Genomic DNA, 23,468 nt, shown 5'->3' with positions numbered 1-23,468 from the left:
AAAATACAAACTAGCATGTCTACAATGTAGAATTGTTTGTTTTCTTTTTTTTCTTATTGTGATTTGGGTGAAAGTTTACAGAGCAAATTCATTTTCCATATAATAATTCATGCACATTTGTTTCATGACATTGATTGCAATCTCCATAAAGTAGCAGCTCTCTTCCTATTTCTCCCTGTGGTTACATTTTCCCTGTGTTCTTTTCTATATGCAGTCCTGCCCTCTGAGCTATCTCCCTGTGCAAATACTGCCCCTCTGATCACATGTGGTTGATTGTTCTAAGGAGTGTACCCTACATTTGTAGAGTTGTTTTTGAGTATTAGAGATAATATGTGTAAAGTACTAGCACATAGAAGCTTTCTTTTTACTCAGATAGCCTTTGGTATGGAACTGTCTTATAACATTTGCAGTGAATTGCTTGATGTGGCCCTTCTAGCTGTTGTCCTCCATTTTGTGATGTATTGTAAATCCTATTATCCAAGCCTGTTTAGGGTGGTGTGGTAGTTAAAGTTGTGTGTCAACTTGGCAGCTGGTAGTATTTATTCCCTATAATGACTGGCAGTCTCCTGTTGGAATTTGCCTTGAGCAACTGAGTAGCTGCTTTTAAACTCCTGATTGTTAAAGTCATCCACTTGGGGTATTTCTGTTGGAGCAGTACAGGTGGGGTATATTTTGAGTCCTGCATTGCTGGAAAGTGTAACTCAAATCACTACCTTTAGCTTCCTTGAGGGTATATATAGGAATATTCTGGGAAGATTCACCTTCCCTCTTGCTCCAGTTCTGCATTTTGGCACATTGTCATCTCACCCCTGCATTTGGGATAGCAGCTGTCATCTGATTTGCTGATTTAGGTTCGTCAAACCCCGGCATTTGGGAGGATCCTCTAGACCTACTTACAGACCTGTGACTTGCCAGCTTGCCAGCCTCCATCACCACTACGTGAGATAATCCCTCAGGTGTCTGTGAGTGCTGTGAGACATTGTGGTGAAATACAGAACCCTAAGACAGTGGGGAGATTACTGGGAGGAGGAGGAGGAGTTAATGTCTGAAATGCTGGAGTGGCATGGTAATTTGGACATTTGGGGCATCTTTAGCCTCCACCTCATGGGGACCAGCTTTGTGCTGATCTTTCTAAGAGAAATTATTCAGGCAACATCATAACAACAGTTTTTCCCAACTCCTCTTGCCTATACATCCCTTAAAAGATACCTCTTAATGATCATCTTGACAGCTCAATGACCTCTGGTTTTAAGGCATGTTTGAGTAATGTCAGTATTACATATTTGTCCAGTCTGGAAATAAAGTATTATGTTATTTCCAGGGTTCATTTTAGAACTTGTCTTACTGAAGACTCTTTTCATTAGCAGTCTACGGACATTCTGTCTGTTTATCAACAACAAGGCTGCATTCCCCATTTCTTTAAAATTCTTGGTTAGGTGCCACCTAGTTTGGATAATTTAGTAGCATCTAATTTGTTGGTTAGGGATACCTAGATGGTGCAGACAATTAAGTACTCAACTACTAGTTAAAAGTTGGCGGTGTGCACAAGCCTTGAAAAACAGTCTTGGCAATCTGCTTTCTTCCAAAAGATCACAACCTTAAAAATTTTGAGGAGCAGTTCTACACTCGCACATGGGGTTGCCCTATGTCGGAATCAACTTGACAGCAGGTAATAATAACAATTTATTGATTAGATTATAAAATATTTAATGCATTGACCTCAATTTGAGCTAATAGCGCTGATCAGTCTCTTTAAAATGACAGATTGGCAGTAACAATTCAAAAGGCTTTTTGATGCCGTTTTCAGTTTTGATGGCTGTTTTGGATTGAGGTTGGTTCACTGTGCATCCTTTAGTATTCATGAACCTTTCTTTCAATTCTTTGCTTCCATCTGACACCATGTGTTTGAGGTTGCATTTTATAAATATGAAACCTTACACATGCTTACAAAATGGTTTAGGTTTTATTTCTGTCTCATGTGTTCTTAAAAAATACCAGCTGCTGCTTGGTTGAAAATGTAATTTAACTTGACTGACACATAAATTTTATAGTTTGTAAATATGGATAAATTTTCCTTGTTTGTGTTCATAAGCTTGTTGGTCCATATGTTAATGTGTTTCTTGATTTCATTTCCTTTCCTTATTTTAAAAATCAATAACAACAACAAACCTTGGAGGAAGGTGTCATACTTCTTACGTTTTGAAAACATGTTGTTATTTTTTGGAAATTCTCACTTGTGCTGACAGAATTTTTTCTCACTTTAGGATTCCCTAAGTGTTCTATTTTAGGAGTTTTGGTAGCATAGTGGCTAAAGCACTTGACTGCTAACCAGAAGGCTGGCGGTTCAAACCCACCAGCCACTCCTCGGAAGGAAGGTTGGGCAATCCTACTTCCGTAGTGATACTGCCTCGGAAACCCAAGGAGGGGTCGCTATGAGTCGGGGCCGACTCGACGGCACATAACAACAACAACAACAACATTGTTTTGTTAGCAAGCAACAGCTTTTCATATTGATAAAATTTAAAAAAAATTTTTTTGTAATAATGATTATAAGTTTATATTGTATTTGTGGAAACAATTACTTTTTGGATGTGTAAACAGGACAGTTGTTTGGTACAGTTTTAAGAATGTAATGGCTAGACTTAGTTAGGCACATAGCAGATTGTTTTAAATTCATTCATTTATATTGGTGATTGTTGGTAATTTGAGAATCAGAAAGCTTGTTGTAAAATTGATGATTGTTTTTTCTCTTCTCACCAGAAAAATACACACAGATTTACTACAGGAGATTTAAAGACCATTTGGAAATGGTATAGTACATATACATAAGTAGAATATAAGGCACTAAGATCTTTAAGGAAAATGTGAACAAATTACTATCGGTATGCTAAGCAGGGAGCAGATAATGTGAATAATTGGAGACCATGGGGACATGGCAGGCTTCATGGAGATGGTAGACTTTGAAGACTTGATAGGCATTCAGAAGACAAAACACAAAATCCACCCCTAGCGGAGATGATGATGATGTTGTTACATGCCGTCGAGTTGGACCCGACTCGTAGCAACCCCTCCTTGGGTTTCTGAGCTGGTATCACTATGGAAGTAGATTGCCCAACCTTCCTTCCAAGGAGTGGATAAGCTCTTATACATATACTTCTGCAGAGTAACAATTCAAATATGTATTATTTCAGGGGCTAGGTACTTTAATTGGCTTTGAAAAGAAATTGAAAACTTAGCTAAGGTGTATGATTGAATACTTTTGAGATTACAAATGTGAAAAAATTCTTCCTCATATTCAGCCATCTTTTTTTTTTTTTTTTTCCCCGGATGTTTTCCCTCCCCTTCCCATCTGTCCCCAGGAACCAACAAAGTGAGTTTCCTTCCCTGAATAAACCTTTCCTTGACTTTTTACCATAGTGGGCTCATACAATATTTGTACTTTGGTGATTGACTTATTTCACTCAGCATAATATCCCCTAAATTCATCCATATTATGAGATGATTTATGTATTCTTCATTATTCTTTAATATTGCATAGTATTCCATTGTACGAATGTACCATAGTTTGGTTATCCAATCATCTGTTGATGGGCAACCTATTATTTCCATCTCTTTGCTATAGTGAATTGTGCTGCAATGAACATGGGGGTGTCTCTTACCTCTTTAGGTTATATTCCTGTTAATGGAATTGCTGGATCAAATGGTATTTCTAATTTTAATTTTTTAAGGAAACACCATACCATTTTCCACAATGGTTGTACCATTTTGCAGTCCCACCAGCAGGGTGTAAGAGTTCCAGTCTCTCCCTAGCCTCCCCAGCATTTGTTATTTTCTGTCTTGATGTACTTTGCTATTATTGCTGGGGTGAGATGATATCTCATTGTTTTGATTTGCATTTTTCTAATGGCTAATGATTGTGAGCATTTTCTCATGTGTTTGTTAGCTGCCTGTATATCTTCTTTAGTGAAGTGTCTGTTTATTTGTCCATTTTTGAATCAGGTTGTTTGTCTTTCTGGTGTTGAGGTGTTGAAGTTTTCTATAAAGTTTGGAGATAAGTCCTTTGTCAGATTGTCATAGCCAAATATTTTTCCCAATCTGTAGGTTCTCTTTTTACCTTTTTGGAGAAGTCTTTTGATGCACATAAGAATTTAAAATTTAAAAGGTCCCAGTCATCTAGTTTCTCTTCCACTGCCTATGCATTTTGGGTTATGCTTGATAGTCTATTTATGCTATAAATTAGGGCCCCTAGATTTGCCCCTGTTTTATCCTTGATGAGCTTTATAGTTTTGATTTTTACATTTAAATCTTTGATCCAGCTTGAGTTTGTTTTTGTGTATGAGTCTTGTTTCATTTTTCTACAAGTGGATATCCAATTTTGCTAGCACCATTTGTTAAAGAGGCTGTATCTCCCCCATTAATGGGTTTTGGTCCTTTGTCAAAGATCAGCTGTCCATAGATGGATGGGTCTGAGTTTTTGATTCCGTCATTCTGCCATCTTGTCAGGGTGCAAAGGTTGTTATTTTGGAGGCTACCTTTAGGAAAGATAAAATAGCTAGATAGAATCAGAGTAAGCAACTTCTGGTTGGAAGTATTAAGTATTTTTAATCCATGAAAAATGTTAGAAGATAATTTTGGAGAACATTATTGATTGTTAAAATAATTATAAGAATAGCTTTCCTTTTTTTTTTTTAAATTGTGATTTGAGTGGAAGTTTACAGAGCAAATTCACTTTCTGTGCAACAGTTCACATACACTTTGTTTCATGACATTGACTACAATTTACCCCAGTGCAACAGCTTGCTTCCCACTTCCTCCCAATAGGTACCCCTTCCCTGTATCCATCCATCCATGTACTCCTGCCCCCTGAGCTGTCTCCCTGTGCATAAACAGCTCTTCTTTCTCCTATTATTGTTTTCTCCAAGGAGTGTATCTACCTCAGGTAAATGTTCAGTTCATACACCTGTCTTTTGTTTGGCTGGAAGCCACAGGTATGGGTTCAATTCCAGACCTGAGGGGCAGCTAAGGGCCATAGTCTCAGGGGGTTCCACCAGGCTCTATCAGACCAGCAAACCTGATCCCCCTCCCTTTTTTCCCCCTAAATGATTTGGAGTTTTATTCCACGTTGTTCTACATCTCTATCCAGGATCTCCTACTTAGATCCCCCTCCGAGTGGTTGACAGTGGTAGCTGGGCACCATCTATTTTTCCTGGTCTCATAGTCGTATACCTTGTGGATCGCATGGTGTACCAGTTGCTTGGAGTAATTGTTTCCATGAATCTTTGGTTTTCTTCATTCTTCTTTGCTCTGGACCAGAAGAGACACCCATTGTTGCGTCTAGATGGCTGCTTGCAAACTTTTAAGGTCCCAGTCATTACTCACCAAAGTAGGAGGTAGAACAATGTTTTGTGTAGTATGTTATGCCAATTGAGCTTGATGTTCCCTGCAACTATGGTCCTGAGCCCACAGGCTTAACTACTTGCTCCTTCTGGGTAGCTGGCTGTGGCCAAGAAGTGACTACAACCTTGTCCCTTGTCAGCTCTACTATACACCTGGGAATTCTTACAGAACATACAAATACACTTGTAGAACACTTGTCTGCCAACTCTATACATGGTCTCGGGGACATTGCCCACTGAATAGACATACCTAATAGTTCAGCCTGTCCACCCATCTATCCACCCATACACCCATGTTTGCCTTCACTGACAACGCAATACTGTATGTGCGAAAGGGTTTGTCTTTGTTGTCTGCGCCTCCCATATACGTCTCTATGTCTTCCTCTTCCTCAATGCCACCATGTTGAGCACTCATATTTGGTGCATTGTCCTTCTTTCACCCAAATAAGAATAGCTTTCATTTTAGTCTTTTTTTTTTTTTTTGTATTAGGTATGGTATTAAGCATTTAAAAATATTATTTTACAATAATATTTACATACAAGAACAATATTATTATTCCCCTTTTACAGAGGAGGAAACTGAGGACTTAAGAGGAAGAGGAAAAGTAATTTTTCCAAGTTCATCCCACTAATAAATAGCAGAGGTAGGATTTGAATGCTCAGAATCTTGTAACAGCTGATTACAGCAAGTCTCTTCACCTTTTTAGAGCTAGACAGCTGTATAACACACACACACACACACACACACACACACGCTTATATTCTTATTCCTCATTTGCTTCTGAATTCATTTAATGCCATGAAGTAAAGAAGATACAGAAAGATCTCCTTGATACAAAGCAATTGTTAAACATCCATTATATTTCAAGAACACACCTGAGATCTTTTCCTGTATGTGTAAACAATGTAGTCCTACATGTATCATATAGGCTTACTGATTTCTACTTACTTACACTGAGGGACTTTATGTGACTTTTATAACATGGCTGTTTTCTGACTTGCAGGTTTTAAATGCACAGAGAGCAGGATACAAAGCAGCCATAGTTCACAATGTTGATTCTGATGACCTCATTAGCATGGGATCCAACGACAGTAAGTACAGGTATCACTTTTCTTCTCTCCTGTTGACGGATCATTTGAAACTAAAAATTAGCAGGATTTTCTTTCTTTCATTTTCTGTTTACAAAGCAGAATTTTTTATGGATTAGAAAGATAATTTTCAATTCTTATTTCTCTTGGAACAATTTTATTCACAATAAAGGTGTAAATGGTTGTTCTGAACAGATTTTTTTTTTCCCCCCGAACCTCTGTGTTTTACTTTGGAAGACTTGCTGACATTTTGGTTAGAACCAAAAAAAAATCAAAACTTTAAATAGAGAAAAATATGATGTTAAGAATCCTGTATTAGGATTTCATGATTTATTTAGAGATTCATGTTGTTGTTGTTATGTGCTGTCGAGTCGGACCCGAGTAATAGTGACCCCTCCTTGGGTTTCCGAGGCAGTATCACTATGGAAGTAGATTGCTCCATCTTCCTTCTGAGGAGTGGCTGGTGGGTTTGAACCGCCAGCCTTCTGGTTAGCAGTCAAATGCCTTAGGCATTATGCTATTTTATAATACACAGATATGCTAAGTAACTACTATATTCTTGTGGAATTTCCAAAGCCACATACTTGTGCTTTCTTACAGCAGTTCGGTATTAAGCATTTGATATACATTGGCATGCCCATAGTTTTTCACTTGAAATGGGAATATCTTTCCTTACTCTACACTAAATATAAGCTTGTAGGGAAAATGAGCCAATGTTAGTGAAATAATTGGCTTTAATCAAACTGGGACTTTCAAGCTGTGTGTTGTGACTTTAATTTCTATCCTTTAAGGCATAGGGGTTTTACTAAAACCTTTTTTTTTTAACGTAAATATTGTGATTTGCATAAAATTTTACAAAGCAGATTTGTTTTACATTCAACAGTTCATATACGTTTTGTTTTGTAACATGACTACATTCCCCACAGTGTAATATTTCACCTTCCACTTCCTCCCTGTAGTTACCCTTTCCTTCTGTCCTTGCCTGCGCTTTCTTGCCTCCCTACCTTTCTCCCTGTCCAAATGCTGCCCTTCTGATCTCCCATGGTTGATTGTTATAAGGAGTGCATCCCCCTAGTGTAGGTATTCAGCTCTTATTAAAACATTTTTAAGTGTTACTAAGATGATTTGTTGCCAGCGTTCATGATGAAGGTCTTTTGTTTTTGTTTAATTTAGTATATACCAAAATATCTCTTGCTATTGTTGTTGTTGTTGCTATGTGCCATCGAGTCGGCTCCGACTCATAGTGACCCCTCCTTGGGTTTCCGAGGTGGTATCTCTATGGAACTAGATTACCCAACCTTCCTTCCGAGGAGTGGCTGGTGGGTTTAAACCACCAGCCTTCTGGTTAGCAGTCGAGTGCCTTGGGCCCTAAGTTCCCTTAATTCGTATATGTAAAGAAGAAACTGAAGCAAAGGACATAAAGCTGTGGACTGATACAGTACATTGGAACATACAGCATAGTGCCTAAGGCATTTGACTGCTAACCAGAAGATTGGTGGTTCAAGCCCACTAACCAATCTGTGGAAGGAAGACTAGGCAATCTACTTCCATAAAGATTTTCCACCTTGGAAACCCCAAGGGGGTCACTATGAGTTGGAATCAATTCGATGGCAATAAGTTTGGTTTTTTTGGTCAACAGCAAATATTTTGCATTTCTTGACCAAAAAGTCTTTTTATTCTCTAAAACAGTTTTTTTTTCCCTTGTTATTTGAGTAGAACTTTTCCTTTACCCTTATATAATCTTAGCCAAAATAATAATAAACATAAAAAATAAAGCTTACTGAGTTCTTCAGTTAATTTTATCATATTTTTAAATTATGATTATTTTAAGATTCTAATTTATTAAATAAAAAATTTAATTTTGATTATAGAAGCTATGAAGTACCTTTAAAAATTCTAGCATTTCAGGAGCACTGTGACAGCCATTGCTTGGGGAGAGGTATTCATGGAGACAGTTTCTTTGCCAAATAAACAAGTACTTTTCTTACTTCAGATTTGTCATAATTTCTATCTCCTCCTTTTTTTCCTTCACCTTTAACTATTTCCTCCTCTTTTTACTAAAAATTATTGTTCCATTTCAGTAACATTTGCCACTTTATATGGTTACTTGCAAAATGGAAAGCACACATACTATGGACGTAGATAGTCCAGTATTTAAATTCAGGCTCTTACTTGTATTTGCTGTGTAACTTCTAGTAAGTTACTTATTCTCAGTGTGTCTTGCCTTTAGCAAATCCTCAAGACTTTTTCAAGGGCTAAACATATTTTGGGTTGAACAAAGTGATTGATACTTGTAAAATGGTATTCACTCTTTTGACATGTTTTCAGTAAAAATTTTACACACTGAAACTGTTATTTCCATTTAACATATATTTTGTCTTTGGAATTCCATAAAGCCTTTTTGTGATAATATGTCAGGAAAATAGTCCTAGGAAGAATGTGCTAATTTTAAAAGGAGCACATAACCTCATAATCCTGCTGTTGCCATGGAAACATTCCAACTTAGTTATTATATTTCAGAGGTTGTTCAGAATTTTGATCATTGACTTTATTGCTTAGATTATTTTCTGTGATACTTTGCTCCATCCTGCATGTATGTATATGTGTTTAAACATTTTATGTATTCTAAAGATAAATGTAGATTTTACCATTTTCATCTTTGCTGTTACTTGGTATAAGATAGGAAAACATGAATTTATCCAAAAGATCATGTATTTGTTTCTCTTTCCAAGGCTGAATTCCTAGCTACAAGGAATATTCTAAGTGTTCTTCTAGTATCTGGAAACAAAAAGATTTTACAAACCCCTCATTGTGGACACTTCACACAAGGAATGAGTTGTTATTTCAGCCAGGATATAACTTAGTAAGCCATAGTATCTGTCATTTTCAGGAGGCAGCAGAATATGGTAGGAAAAATATCAACTTCAAAAACAGGAAATATTGGTTTATTCTAGGCTAGTTGATATATGAACTAGCCTGTGCCCTTGGGAAAGTTACTTAACCTTTCTGAGCCTATTACTTTCATCTGTAAAAGTGTGAATAAATTAGTAGTGACTGATCTCACATGGTTATATGTGAGAAAAACCCATGCCATGGCAGAGTGGGAAGAGTCTAGATAGAACTGAGACCCTTAGGTCTGAGTCTAGGCTGTCCAAATTCCTAGGTGTAATAACCAAGGTAGGTTTTTGGTTTCTTTTCTGTTTTTCCCTAGGTGTAATAACCAGGGTAGGTTTTTGGTTTTCTGTTTTTTTTCTGTTTTTCCTTATTTTCTTCCTTCAACAAATATTTTCTTGACTGCCTCCTCATAACTGCATCCTCATAATTGGACCAATAAATGAAATCATGATAAATGGAGAAAAAATTAAAGTTCTTAATGATTTCATCATACTTGATCAATAATCAACATTCATGGAAGCAGCAGTGAAAAATACCCAACTGTATTGCATTGGACAAATCTGATGCAAAAGACTTTGTTAAAGTTTTAAAAAGCAAAGATGTCACTTTGATGACTAAAGTGCATCTGCCCCAAGCCATGGTATTTTCATCAGTTCTTACATATGCTGAACTTGGATAATGAAAAAGAAAGATGAAAGAAAAATGGATGCATTTGAATTGTGGTATTGATGAAGACTATTGAATATACCATGAACTGCCAAAAGAATGAACAAATCATTCTTAGAAGAAATACAGCCAGAATGTTCTTAGAAGTGAGAATGGTGAAACTTTGACTAGCTTACTTTGGACACATCATTGGGAAGGACCAGTTGCTGGAAAAGAGCATCATGTTTGGTAAAGAAGAAGGTCAAAGAGAGTTCTGGCAAGGTGGCGGAATAGGCAGACAAGCTCCACAGACCCTCTGCAACAAAGCAATGAGAAACCAATTGAAACTGAGCAGAAGATGATCCTGGAATCCTGCACTTTGAAGGAAAGGATAAAGAAGTGGATTAAATATTAATTAGTAAAAGAACGTGAGTGAAAAAGTGAGTAAGGAGACAAGTGGTGCTAAAGACTGCCAGCTGTCCTGAGGGCATAGCCATTTTGGATATTTCCTGATAGCAACCTAAGAATCATCTCTTCTCACCAAGGCTGCATGGGCAAGGACTGCATTGGTGCCTGATGATTAGAAGGGAGAAAAGTGAGGAAGGTGGACCTGTGGACTGCTTTTGGTTATCCTGAGGGTGCAGGTGGCTGGCGCAGTTGGCTCTGAGTATGTACGGGTGGTGTTTTTGCTTGAACTGTAACCTGGAAGTGGGCTCTATCTGCCAAGGACAGCACTGGCAACTGCACTGAAGACTGACAACTGGAGGGGTACGATATTCCCTTTGTTATTCTTTTGTCATGCAGCACTCTTGGTGAACAGGGATGTGGCCATCCCCCGCCTCCACCCACCTTCTTGACCTGCGGGGGTTCAATCTTGGTCTGTGCCCTGGCAGAGCCTGGGTGCCGTGCCCCACACCCCACAGTTTTATTTTTGTTTGTTTTCATTCTTACTGTTTTCCTCCTTTCTTCTCCCCCCCCCCCCCCCCCCCCCCTTTTTTTTTTTTTTTTTTTTTTTTTTTTTTTTTTTCCCCCTTCCCCCCCCCCCCCCCCCGTTCTTTTATTTTCTCCCATCACTGGTTCTTTTTTTTGCTCTTCCCTTTTCTTAGTTCCCTGCTTTTATCTTTCTTTTGGTTCTTCTCATCCTTTTTTTTCCTTTTGGAGTTTTCCCTATTCTTTTTCTCTTTTCTCTCATTCTTCCCTCCCCAGATATTGTGGGTTTCTTTTCTTTCTCTCTTTGCATTATCTTTACTTTACCCTTTAAAAAATATTTCGAAAATTTTTCTTCTTATGTATTTCATTTCTTTCTTTCTCGCTCTCTCTTTTTTTTTTTTTTTTGCAATTTTTTTTTTTTTTTTGTCTAACTAAGTGGGAGACAGAAACTCTTCCCACATAACACAACCATACCTGCACCTCCTGCAGCCCCATCCACTTAGTGAGGGCCACCACTTGCTTTTGCACCAACTGACCAGTGATAGATGGCGGCTCAACTCACCCTCAACTGCTGTTGACAAACAGCTAACAGAGATTGGTGCACACACTCTCATTCTCTATCATACCCACCAGAAGACAGGAAGTGAGTGCCAAAATGCTAACTACTAGCAAATAGAGGATCACAATACCCTGCTCACATAGCTATATCAAACAAAAATAAAGGAATTAAAAAAAAAAATCTTGCATGAATCACACCAACATGCAACTACAAATTAAACATAAATACATCACCACCACAATGTCTCGGAGACAACACACCGTCACAGTTCACACAGAAAAGCAAGATTAAGTAGTAGAAACAAAGGACTGGGGTAGAAACCCAGAAATCATCCCTGAGGAAGAAGCAGCATAAGAATTCCCTTATAAGGAATTCAAAAGAATTATATTTGGGTGCGCTTAACAGAATTGAGAGACAGATCAAGGACAACATTACAAGGTCAAGATAAATACTGACAATATTAAGGACAACACAGACAAGGCAATAGAACAATTTAGAAAAACAATACAAGAACAAATTGACAAAATGAACAAAAAATTAGAAATGATACAAAAGCAACAAACAAATACAGAAGGTTAATATGATTTCAGAAATAGATAACACATTGAGTGGGCAAAGGAGTAGAACTGAATCAATGGAAGACAGAATTAATGAGATTGAAGAAAAATACCTCAATACTACTTTGTTAAGGGATCAATCAGACAAAAGATCAAAACATAATGAAGAAACTCTAAGATGCATGTTGGATGCCATCAGGAGGAACAACCTATGTGTTATCAGAATTCCAGAACAGGAAGAGACAGAAAAAAACCACAGAGAAAATTGTTGAAAATTTGTTGGAAGATAATTTCCCTGATATGATGAAAGGTAAGAATATATCCATTCAAGATGTTCAGTGAACCCCAAATGGGATAGACTACAAAGAAAAATGACAAGACATATATTATCATCAAACTCACCAAAACCAAAGACAAAAGAAGAATCCTGAAAGCAGCATGGGAAAAAGGAAAAGTTACCTATAAAACACAACCAATAAGACCAAACTCTGATTTGTCAGCAGAAACCAAGAAGGTGAGAAGACAATAGGATGATATATATAAAACCTGAAAGAAAAAAATTTCCGACCAAAAATTATATGCCCAACAAGACTGTCCCTCAGATATGATGGTGAAATTAGGACATTTCCAGATAAGCAGAAATGAAGAGAATTTGTTAAAACCAGACCAACTTTACAAAAGATGCTAAAGGGAGTCCTTTGGACAGAGAACCAACAACAGCAAACAACAACCAATGATTAACACACATGACAACTGTGATAGTTGGAGCTGTGTGTCAACTTGGCTGGACCACAATTCTGTGTAGTTTGAGCTGTTGTGTGGTTGTTCCCATCATGGGATCAGATGACTATGTTTTGAGAAGCCAGTCTGTTGAAAGGGAGTTTCCCTAGGGGTGTAGGCTGCTTCCAGTATATCTGTGGACATCCTGGGAGAGGAGACATTCTTCTGTGGATCGGGATTCTGTTGTGCTGCCTACAACTGTCTGTGAGTGAACAGTCTACCATTCGGCCTGGAGATCTTGGATTCATCATTTGTTGGAGTCAACAGCTGGTGTACTGCCTGCCAGCCTTGAGCTCCTCAGCCCCTGTGGCTGCAAGAGTTGGGAAAAGCCTCCAGCTTGACATGGAAAAGCCTCCATCTTGACGTTTGATCCAGGAACTTTGGACTTGCCAGCTTCTATAAGTGTGTGAGCCATTTTCCTAAGATAAATCTCACTCTCTCTCTCTCTCTCTCTGTCTCTCTATCTCTATCTCTGTCTCTCTCTCTCTCTTTCTCTCTCTCTCTCTATATAAGCTTTACTGATTTTGTTTCTCTGGAGAACCCAGTCTAACACAACACCATAACCCAGAAACCAACCCAGTTATAGAAGTATCCAAAGTAAATTAAGCTTACAGGATTGTAAGCATGAGACCAGAAACATCATTTGGAAAATGAGGACAACTGCAAATGAAAAAGAGAGAGTAAATAGTGTAGTTACAGAACTTCTAAATGGTGAGGAAGTCAAGACAGTTGCAAGAGAGAATAGACTATTTTAAAGTTGGGAAGAGAATTATAAATTACAGGATAACCCCAAGGAAAAAGTAAACCTTTCCATCAAAATAAAAAAGAGGACAGCACAAATACTTAGCAAATACTAAAGCAATAGCAATGAAGGAGATGGTAACACAACTCATAAACAAAATGAGTTCAGCATAGAAAATTATATGGAACAAAGAAATCAGCAACACCACACACACAAAAACGTATACCAAAATGACATCAATAAATTCATATTTGTCAAAAATTATGCTGAATGTGAAGGATTGAATGCACAACTCAAGAAACAGAGTTGCAGGCTGGATAAGAAAACATGACTCATCAATAAGCTGTCTGCTATGTCTATGTGAAGCTCACATTAGACACAAGGACAAAAATAGACTAAAAACCAAAGGTTGAAAAAAGATACACCAAGCAAATGGCAACCAAAAGACAGCAGGAGTGCAATATTAATTTCTGGTAAAAGACAAAAACAACCATAAGAGATAAGGAAGGACATTATATAATGATTAAAGGATTGCTTGAAGAAGAGGATATAATGGTAATAAATATCTATGCACCCAATGAAAGAGCCCCAAAATACATAAAGCAGACATTGACAGAATTGAAAAGATAAATAGATGACTCCACAGTAATAGTAGGAGACTTTAATATACCACTTTCAATAAAAGATAGGACAACTGGAAAGAAACTCAACAAAGATGCAGAATAACTAAACAATATGATCAACCACTTGACCTTAATAGACATCTACAGAGCACTTCACCCAGTAACAGCAAGGATACACATTCTTTCCCAGCACACATGAAACATTCTCCAGAGTTGACTATATGTTAGGCCACAAAGCAAGTCTCAGTAAATTAAAAAATATTTAGGTACTGCAAAGCATCTTCTTAGATCACAATGCTATAAAATTAGAAAACAACACAAAGAAGACCAATGGAAAATAGCAAATGCATGGAAACTGAAAAACATACTCCTCAAAAATGACTGGGTAATATAATAAAAAATGAAATTAAAAAATTGTTTGACTCAAATGAGAATGAAAGTACAACCTACCCAGATGTTTGGGACATAGCAAAAGCAGTGATGAGGCCAATTTATAGCAATAGCTGCACACATCAAAAAAGAAGAAAGAGCCAATATCAACACCTTAAGCCAACATCTTCAACAAGTAGAAAAAGAGCAGCAAAAAAAAAAAAAAAAAAAAAAAAAAAAAAAAAAAAAAAAAAAAGCCTGCAGTCACCAGAAGGAAAGATACAGTAAATATTTGCGCAGAAATAAATGAAACAGAAAATAGAAAGACAATAGAAAAAAAATCAACAAGACTAGAAGCTGGTTCTTTGAAAGGATTAATAAAGTTGACAGACCACTGGCAAACTTAACCAAAGGAAAAGAAGGAGAAGATGGAAATAACAAATGAAAGGTGTGACATCACAACAGAACCAACAGAAATAAAAAGAATAATAGTAGGATACTAGAAGAAGTGGACAGATTTCTAGAAACACTACTTACCTAAACTGATACATACTGAGGTAGGAAACTTGAACAGACCTCTAACAAAAGAAGATATTGAACAGGTCATTAAAAAAATTACCAACAACAAAAAAAGACCTGGCCCAGATGGTTTCATTGGAGAATTTACCAGTCATTCAGAGAAGAGCTGACACCAATCCTACTCAAACTATTACTGAACACAGAAAATGATGAAATCCTCCCAAATTCATTTTATGAAGCAAGCATATCCCTGATACCAAAAGCAGGCAAAGACACCACAAAAAGGAATATTACAGAACAATTTCTCTCATGAATATAGATGCAGAAATCTTCGATTAAATCCTAGCCAACAGACTCCAACAACATATCAAAAAAAAAAAATCATGACTAAGTGGGATTCATACCAGTTATGCAAGCATAGTTCAATATTAGTAAAACAATTAGCATAATCATCACATAAATAAAGGAAAAGGATCACATGATCATATTGATAGATGGATAAAAGGCATTTGATAAAATCTAACATCCATTCCTGATGAAAACTCACAGAAAAATAGGAATAGAAGGGACATATTCCTCAACATAATAAAGGGCATATATGCAAAACCAACAACCAACATTATTCTCAATGGAGAGAGACTGTGAACAGGAATGAGACAAGGATGCCCTCTATCAGCACTTTTATTCAACATTGTATTGGAAGTCCTAGACAGGACAATAAGGCAAGAAGGGGAAGTCAAAGGTATCCAAATTGGTAAGGAAGAAGTCATACTACCCTATATGCAGATGATATGATCCTATACCTAGAAATCCCAACAAACTCAGCAAGAAAACTACTGGAACTTACTGAAAGATTTAGCATCGTGGCAGGATACAAGATCAACATCCAAAAATCAGTTGGATTCCTCGACACCAGCAAAGAGGTCTCTGAAAAGGAAACAAAAAATCAGTACCATTTACAATAGCTAACAAAAAAGTAAGATACTCGGGAATAAATCTCAACAGGAACATAAAAGACCTATAAAAAGAAAACTACAGAACACTACTTTAAGAAACTACGAGAGATCTACATAAATGCAAGAACTTATTTATCATGCTCATGGATAGGAAGATTGAACATTGTGAAAATTTCAGTACTACCCAAATCAATCTGTACATTCAGTGCAGTGCTGATCCAGATTCCGTCAGCATTCCTTAAAGACATGGAAAAAGCAATCGCTAATTTTATATCGAAAGAAAAGAGACCTTGGATAAGCAAAGCACTACTGAAGAACAACAAAGTAGGAGGCCTCACATTCCCAGGTCTCAAAACCTATTGTACATCACAGTTGTGAAAAAACCTGGTATTGGTACAAAAACAGACACATAGAGCAGTGGAACAGAATTGAGAACCCAGAAATAGAGCCACTGCCCTATGGTCAGTGCTATGGTCTTTGACAAAGGGCTGAAATCCATTAAATAGGAGAGAGATAGTCTCTTTCACAAATGGTACTGGGAAAACTGGATATCCATTTTCAGGAAAGTGAAACAAGATTCATACCTCATACCATACACAAAAACTAACTCCAGATGGATCAAAGACTTATAGTTCATCAAAAAAAAAAAAAAAAGCAAAAAAACTTAGGAGCCCTAATTTATGTCATAACTAGACTATCAGGCATAACCCAAGAAGCACAGACAGCAGAAGATAAACTGGATGATTGAGACGTTCTAAAAATTAAATTCTTATGTGCATTAAAAGACTTCACCAAAAGAGTAAAAAGACAGCCTACAGAATGGGAAAAAATATTTGGCAATGACACATCACGAAAAGGACTTACCTCTAAAATTTATAGAAAACTCCAACACCTCAACATCAAAAAGACAAACAGTCCAGTTAAAAAATGGGCAGAAGACTTGGGTTACTCCACCAAAGAAAATATTCAGGTGGCCAACAAACATGAAGAAACATTCCTAATCATTAGCTGTCAGAGAGATGCATCTGAAAACAACAATGAGATACCATCTTACCCTAGCATTAATAGCAAAATTCAACAAGACAGAAAATAACAAATGCTGGAGAGGATATGGAGAGATTGGGACTCTCATGCACTGCTGGTGGAACTGTAAAATGATACAACCTCTGTGGAAATTGGTACGGTGATTTCTTTAAATGTTGGAAATAGAAATACCATTTGAGCCAGCAATCCCATTACTAGGTATATATCCTGAAGAAGTGAGAGGCAGGACACAAACAGATACTTGCACACCCATGTGCATCACAACACTATTCATAATAGCAAAGGGATGGAAACAACCTAAGTGTCCATCAGCTGAGGAATGGATAAACACACTGTGGTACGTAGACACAATGGAATACTGTGCAGCGCTAAAGAATAATGTGGAATCTGAGAAACACCACATAACATGGATGAATCTAGAGGACGCTATGCTGAGTGAAATAAATCAATCACAGAAGGACAAATATTGTATTAGTCCACTATTGTAAAAAGTCAAGGAAAAGTTTATATATGGAATGAAACTGACTTTGTTGGTAACCAGGGATGGGAGTGGAGGGGAAGCTAAATTCGTAGCTAGGTGGAAAGTATATGTGTGTGTGCACATGTGTGTGTCTATATACATACATATATACACACACATATATATATTTAGAAACCAAAATTATTATTGGTTACCAGGGGTAGAGGGGGGAAAGGGGAAGCTTTTGTTTATGGGGCATTCAGTTTATGCTAATTGTGGTAGAATATTTTGGAAAAGGATAGCAATAATGATGGCACAACATGAAAAATGTCATCAATGCCCCTGAGTTATAAATGGGGAAGTTTTTATGTTGGCAAATATCTTGTGTATGCTTTCACCACAATAAAAGTGAAAAAGAAGGGCAAAGAAAACAAAGGCAATACTCAATGAAATGGATGACACAGTAGCCAAAACAGTAGACTCAAAATAGCAACGATCATGAAGATGGCATGGGACTGGGCAACATTTCATTCTGTTATACATAAGGTCACCATAGATCAGAGCCAACTCAATGACCACTAATGAAAAGAACTTTGTATCAAGCGCTGTTGTAAGCACTCTGCCTACATAGATTTTGCCCTTATACCTTGCATTGGGAGCTCTGGTAGCATAGTGGCTAAGGCACTTGACTGCTAACCAGAAGGCTGGCGGTTCAAACCCACCAGCCACTCCTCGGAAGGAAGATGGGACAATCTACTTCCCTAGTGATACTGCCTCGGAAACCCAAGGAGGGGTCACTATGAATCGGGTCCGACTCGATGGCACATAACAACAACAACAACTTTGCATCGAGGTAGTAGAGTGGTATAGTAGTTAGAGTATGGTTTCTGGGTACCACCAGCCAGAGTTTGAATTCCAGCTCTACCACCTACTGGCTGTATACCCTGGGTAGGTTACCTAAGACCTCTGTGCCTAAGTTTTTTATCAATAGAGTGGTATGACAATAGTACTAATCTCATTGAATTGTGAGAATTTGTGAATTAAGATATGCAAAGCATGTAAAGTATTGCATGGTTTTTAGTAATCATTCAATAATTGTTTAGCTGTTACTTTTTATTGTTATTATTATGATTAAATTCTAGAGTAGGAGAGAGGAAATGAACACATACTCTAACATATGTGCTATAAAGTCAAGTAATGATAAGTACTGTGAAGAAAAATATACAAGATTAAAGGGATATAGCATGACAGGAATGGGAGGAGGGTGGCTATTTTAGATAGGGTGGTCAGAGAAAACTGTGCGGCATCAACATTGGAGCATAGATCTAAAGTGAGGGGCTGAACCATGTACATTTCTAGAGGTGGACTGTTGTAGCAGGGAGGACAAAGGCCCTAACCTAGAGTGTGCTTTGTGTTTTTATAGCATGGTGGAAAGCCACAGTGGCTAGAAAGCAGTGAGCCAGGGAGAGAGTGACAGAGGGTAAAGTTAAAGAGGGACTCGGGCCAAATCATGTTGAACCTTGTAGGCCATGATAAGGACTTTGTAATTTATTTTAAGGCAGTTTTGAATAGGGATGTGAGGTGATCTAACTTATATTTTTAAATGATTACTTTGGCTGTTCTTCAGAGAACAGACTGAAGGTAACCCAGCAAGAGATGATAGTGTTGACTGAGATGAGAAGTGGTAGGATTGTGGCTATATTTTGAAATTGATAGGATTTGATATAGGGAGTAAAGGAAAGGGAAGAGTCAAGGATTACTCCAAAATGTTTACCCTGAGAAATTAAGCAAATATTGATGCCGTTTTTAGAGACAGGAAAGAATAGAAGCAGAACTGCCCTGATGGAACCTGCATGGTGTCTTTCGTGTCTTCAGTGAGTGAGTAAATGAGAGGGAGAGCAGTGGAGATGAAGGATGAATGTTTGTATTTGCATAAAACAATCTAGAAGAAAAAATTAATACCTTGGGTGGGGTTGAGTTGAAAAGGGCGCGAGGTGATGGAACATTATATATCGTGATTGTATGTGTTTGTCAAAACTAAGAGAATTGTTTATTTTTAAGATTTAAAAAAAAAAAAAAACCCTTGTCATTGGGTAGGAAAGGCTACGATTGTTTTTATTTTCTTCTTTGCTTGTATTCCCCTCACCTTTTTGAATAATACATCATGAGCATGCTTTTTTTTTTTTTTTTTAAATAACTAAAGAAAACAGACTTTTCCTCTAAAGCCAAATCTGTAAAATTAACTTACATCTAATTATAAGGCTACATTTTCTATAGTAATGTTAAGCAGATTGCTTTTAGTTTTATTCCTTTGTAATAGGTAAGGTTTAGAAAATTTTTTCTTCATTGACATTTGATTGTAGTTTTGAATATGAGTCAAATTTATTGGACACCAATCAGAACAACAGAGCTTTACGTGAATTCTAGACTTAGAAGGAAATGAAAATTTACCTAGTTTCCTAATCTATGCCCATATCAGTGCCTGTCAGCTCTTCACTCTAGAAACTGAAGATATGTAGTGCCATTTTCAGACTGTTATAAAGTGTTCTTTTCTTACATTCTCTGGCTTACATCTCTCCTGAGAATGGGTATGTAAAAAAAGCTTTTTCACATTTCCATTTAGGGATTGAGTTTTGTGTGGGGAAAAAACTAAAATTTCTTTCTCTTCTTCCTTCTCTAACCACTAAAGTTAGAGCACCAGCCTTCTGGTTAGCAGTCAAATGCCTTAGGCACTATGCCACCAGAGCTCATGTAGTGTCTATAGAGGAGTAAATTAAATGGAAATATTAAAAATAAATGCATGTATCAATTTTATAGGACTACTGAGAGAATTGTGAGGCTTGAGAAACACACAGAATGTTAACTTTTGTTATATAAATGTTACTGTGTTTCTCAACCACTTTGAAGACAGTTTAAACCTGAAATCTGGGAAATGAACCAGTAGATAATTAAAGTTGATTAAAAAGGTTTCCCATTACATAGGTTGCCATTACAAGAAAAGTTAAATTGATTGTACATTTAGTGTGGACTTTGAAGAATAATATTATTATGTTTTTTACAGTTCACGTGTTTAAGAAAATTGACATTCCATCAGTTTTTGTTGGAGAATCATCAGCTAATTCCCTGAAAGATGAATTCACATATGAAAAAGGGTAAGTAATGAATATAAAAAATAATCAGCTTAAAATCCTTCTTTATATCGATGTAGAATTATAATATTAGTTGTAAACAGGGTTATGTTTTAGAATGTACTCTTTTTATGACACTGAATTATCTTTTTTATTTTTTAGTGGCTATGCCTTTAAAAGTTACTACATTATACAATTTCTTCTTTGATTATAAATTAAAAATGTCATGTTGATAAGGAAGATACTACAATTTTCAATTTTACAATTTAATCAAACCATTAGTATTTAAAAGAAATACAGTTTACACTTGTATGACATTTTCTGTTAAGGAATGTCTGTGTTTTATTAAAATCAATTTATTTTATAGACACAGAATCCAAAACACAAATGTGTTTAAGTGACTGACTTTTACAAAGACAAAAAGTTTTTAGATTGAATACATTTGATTTGGAATAAAAACTTCTATATGGAAACCTCCCTAGAATAAACCCACTGTCATTAAGTCAATTCCAATTCATAGCAACCCCCATTGGGTTTCTGAGGCAGTAAATCTTTATGGAAGTAGATTGCCCAGTCTTGCTTCCACTGAGTGGCTGGTGGGTTTGAACCACCAACCTTCTGGTTAGCAGTCAAATGCCTTAGGCACTGTGCTACCAGAGCTCCTTTCCCCAAAATACTCATTGTAAATAACATGGCTATGATTAAAGTCAAATCAGAAAACAACATGAATTAGCAAGAATGTGGAGAAACTAAGACCTCATCCATTGTTGATTGGACGGTAAAATGTTGTAATCACTGTGGAAAACAGTTGGGAGGTTCCTCAAAAAGTTAAACATAGAAGTACCATATGATTCAGCAATTACTCTCCTAGAGTTTCATTTGCACACAGTTGAAAACAGGAACACAAAGCAGTACATGTACACCAGTGTTCATTGCAGCACTGTTCACAGTAGCCAAAAGATGGAAACAACCTAAATGTCCATATACATATGAATGGATAAAGAAGATATAGTACATGTGTACAATAGAATATTACTCTGCTATGGAGTTAGACTGCTAACCAGAAGTCTGGCAGTTCAAACCCACCAGCCACTCCATGGAAGGAAGATTAGGCAATGTACTTCTATAGAGAAACCACCTCAGAAACCCAAGGAGGGATTGCTATGAGTTGGATCTGACTCGACGGCAATGAGTTTGGTTTTTCGTTGATAAAGAAAAATGAAATCTTGATACATGCTACAACATGGATGAACTTTGAAAGCATTATGCTCAATAAAATAAGTCAGACACAAGAGGACAAATATTGTATGATCTCACTTATATGAAATATCAAGAATAGATGAATATATAGAAACCAGAGTTTATTTGTAGTTACCAAGGACGAGTGAGAGGAAGAGAAAGAAGGTACTGTTTAAGGAAAGCTGAACTTGTTAAGGGGTGATGGAAAAATTTGGAAACAGATAGTGGTGATGGTTGTATAACATGATGAAAATGTCACTGAGTTATACATGTGAAAAATGCTGAAATGGTGAATGTTACATAACGTTTATATTTGATACCTAGTATAGAAAATAGGAGCTCTGGTAGTTTAGTGCCTAAGGCACTTTGACTGCTACCCAGAAGGCTGGCGGTTGAAACCAGCCACTTCTCGGAAGGAAGATGGGGCAATCTACTTACGTAGTGAAACTGCCTCGGAAACCCAAGGAGGGGTTGCTATGAGTCGGATCCGACTCGACGGCACATAACAACAACAAGTATAGAAAATAGTGTGACTAATACTTCAGAGCTTCTTCCATGAAACTTCTCTCTAAAATGTAGTGAGCAGGAACAGACTTTTGACCAAGAGAAGCAATAACAACATTAATAAAATAGCAGCTAATGTTTATTGTGCATTTAATAAGTTCAGGCTTTGATGAGGCAAGGAGTTCTATATTTGTTATCCACTTAATTCTCCCAAAAACTTATATCTCTTATTATCCACATTTGTTAAAAGAAGAAACTGGCACAGTGAAATCCAATTCTAATTATTTTGAAGAAAGCATACATGAATATTTGAGTTTGAAAATGTATTAAAATAAGAAGGCAAAGTTTTCTGTTGACTGGTTTTATCTTTCTTTCCCCATAAAGTTTTTATTTTTAAAATAGTTCCACATAAAATGTGCTCAGAAAATATTTGCTGAAATAGGGAATGTGATTTTGGATGTTGAGGTTAAAAAGTAGTTATGCAAGGTGATATTTTGTCAGCCATGTTTGTGTAACTAATAGAGAGGGAGAGCTATTTAATATTTGATTTACCTCAGTATTGTTTCTTCACTTAGAAAAAAATCTGTATATTTTAATATGTGTTTTAAATAATTTTTCTTGTTTTAATTATAAAATTATACTCTTTTAAATTGGAAAATAATACATGGTAAAATATGCAAAAATTCAGAAATAAAGCATTTACAGTGAATATCACTGTCACAATAATGCTACTCTCCAACAATGACTGTTAAAAAAAAGCCTTTCAGAATTCAGGTAAGATGGTGGAATAGCAGAAAGACTGCACAGACCCTCTTCAACAAAGAAAAGGGGAACCAATTAACACAGATACAGAAGATAATCCTGGACCCATGAACTGTGAAGGGAAGGATATAGAAGTGGATTAAACTCCAACTAGCAAAAGAATTTGCATGAAAATACCAAAAAAGGAGACATACAGAGCTATGGCCTGGCAGCGATCCTGATGGAACAGACAGCTTGGATATTGCCGAGTGGTGGTAGGACCTAAGAATTA

General features: G+C 36.8%; 1 protein-coding gene across 1 annotated transcript in view; it reads left to right on the top strand.

Annotated features, from left to right (window-relative positions):
* RNF13 (ring finger protein 13) overlaps positions 1-23,468 on the top strand; it is a 150,146-nt gene that overhangs the window by 65,473 nt on the left and 61,205 nt on the right. Inside the window, exons 4-5 of the mRNA XM_007940182.2 lie at positions 6,401-6,488; positions 20,626-20,716. Coding sequence (XP_007938373.1) covers positions 6,401-6,488; positions 20,626-20,716 — 179 coding nt within the window. The remainder of the gene's footprint in view (positions 1-6,400; positions 6,489-20,625; positions 20,717-23,468) is intronic.

Source organism: Orycteropus afer, unplaced genomic scaffold (genome assembly GCF_000298275.1).
Source record: "Orycteropus afer afer isolate SDZICR_OR568_19922 unplaced genomic scaffold, OryAfe1.0 scaffold00066, whole genome shotgun sequence".
Lineage (NCBI taxonomy): Eukaryota > Metazoa > Chordata > Mammalia > Tubulidentata > Orycteropodidae > Orycteropus > Orycteropus afer.
This window is presented reverse-complemented; position numbering and strand designations above follow the sequence as displayed.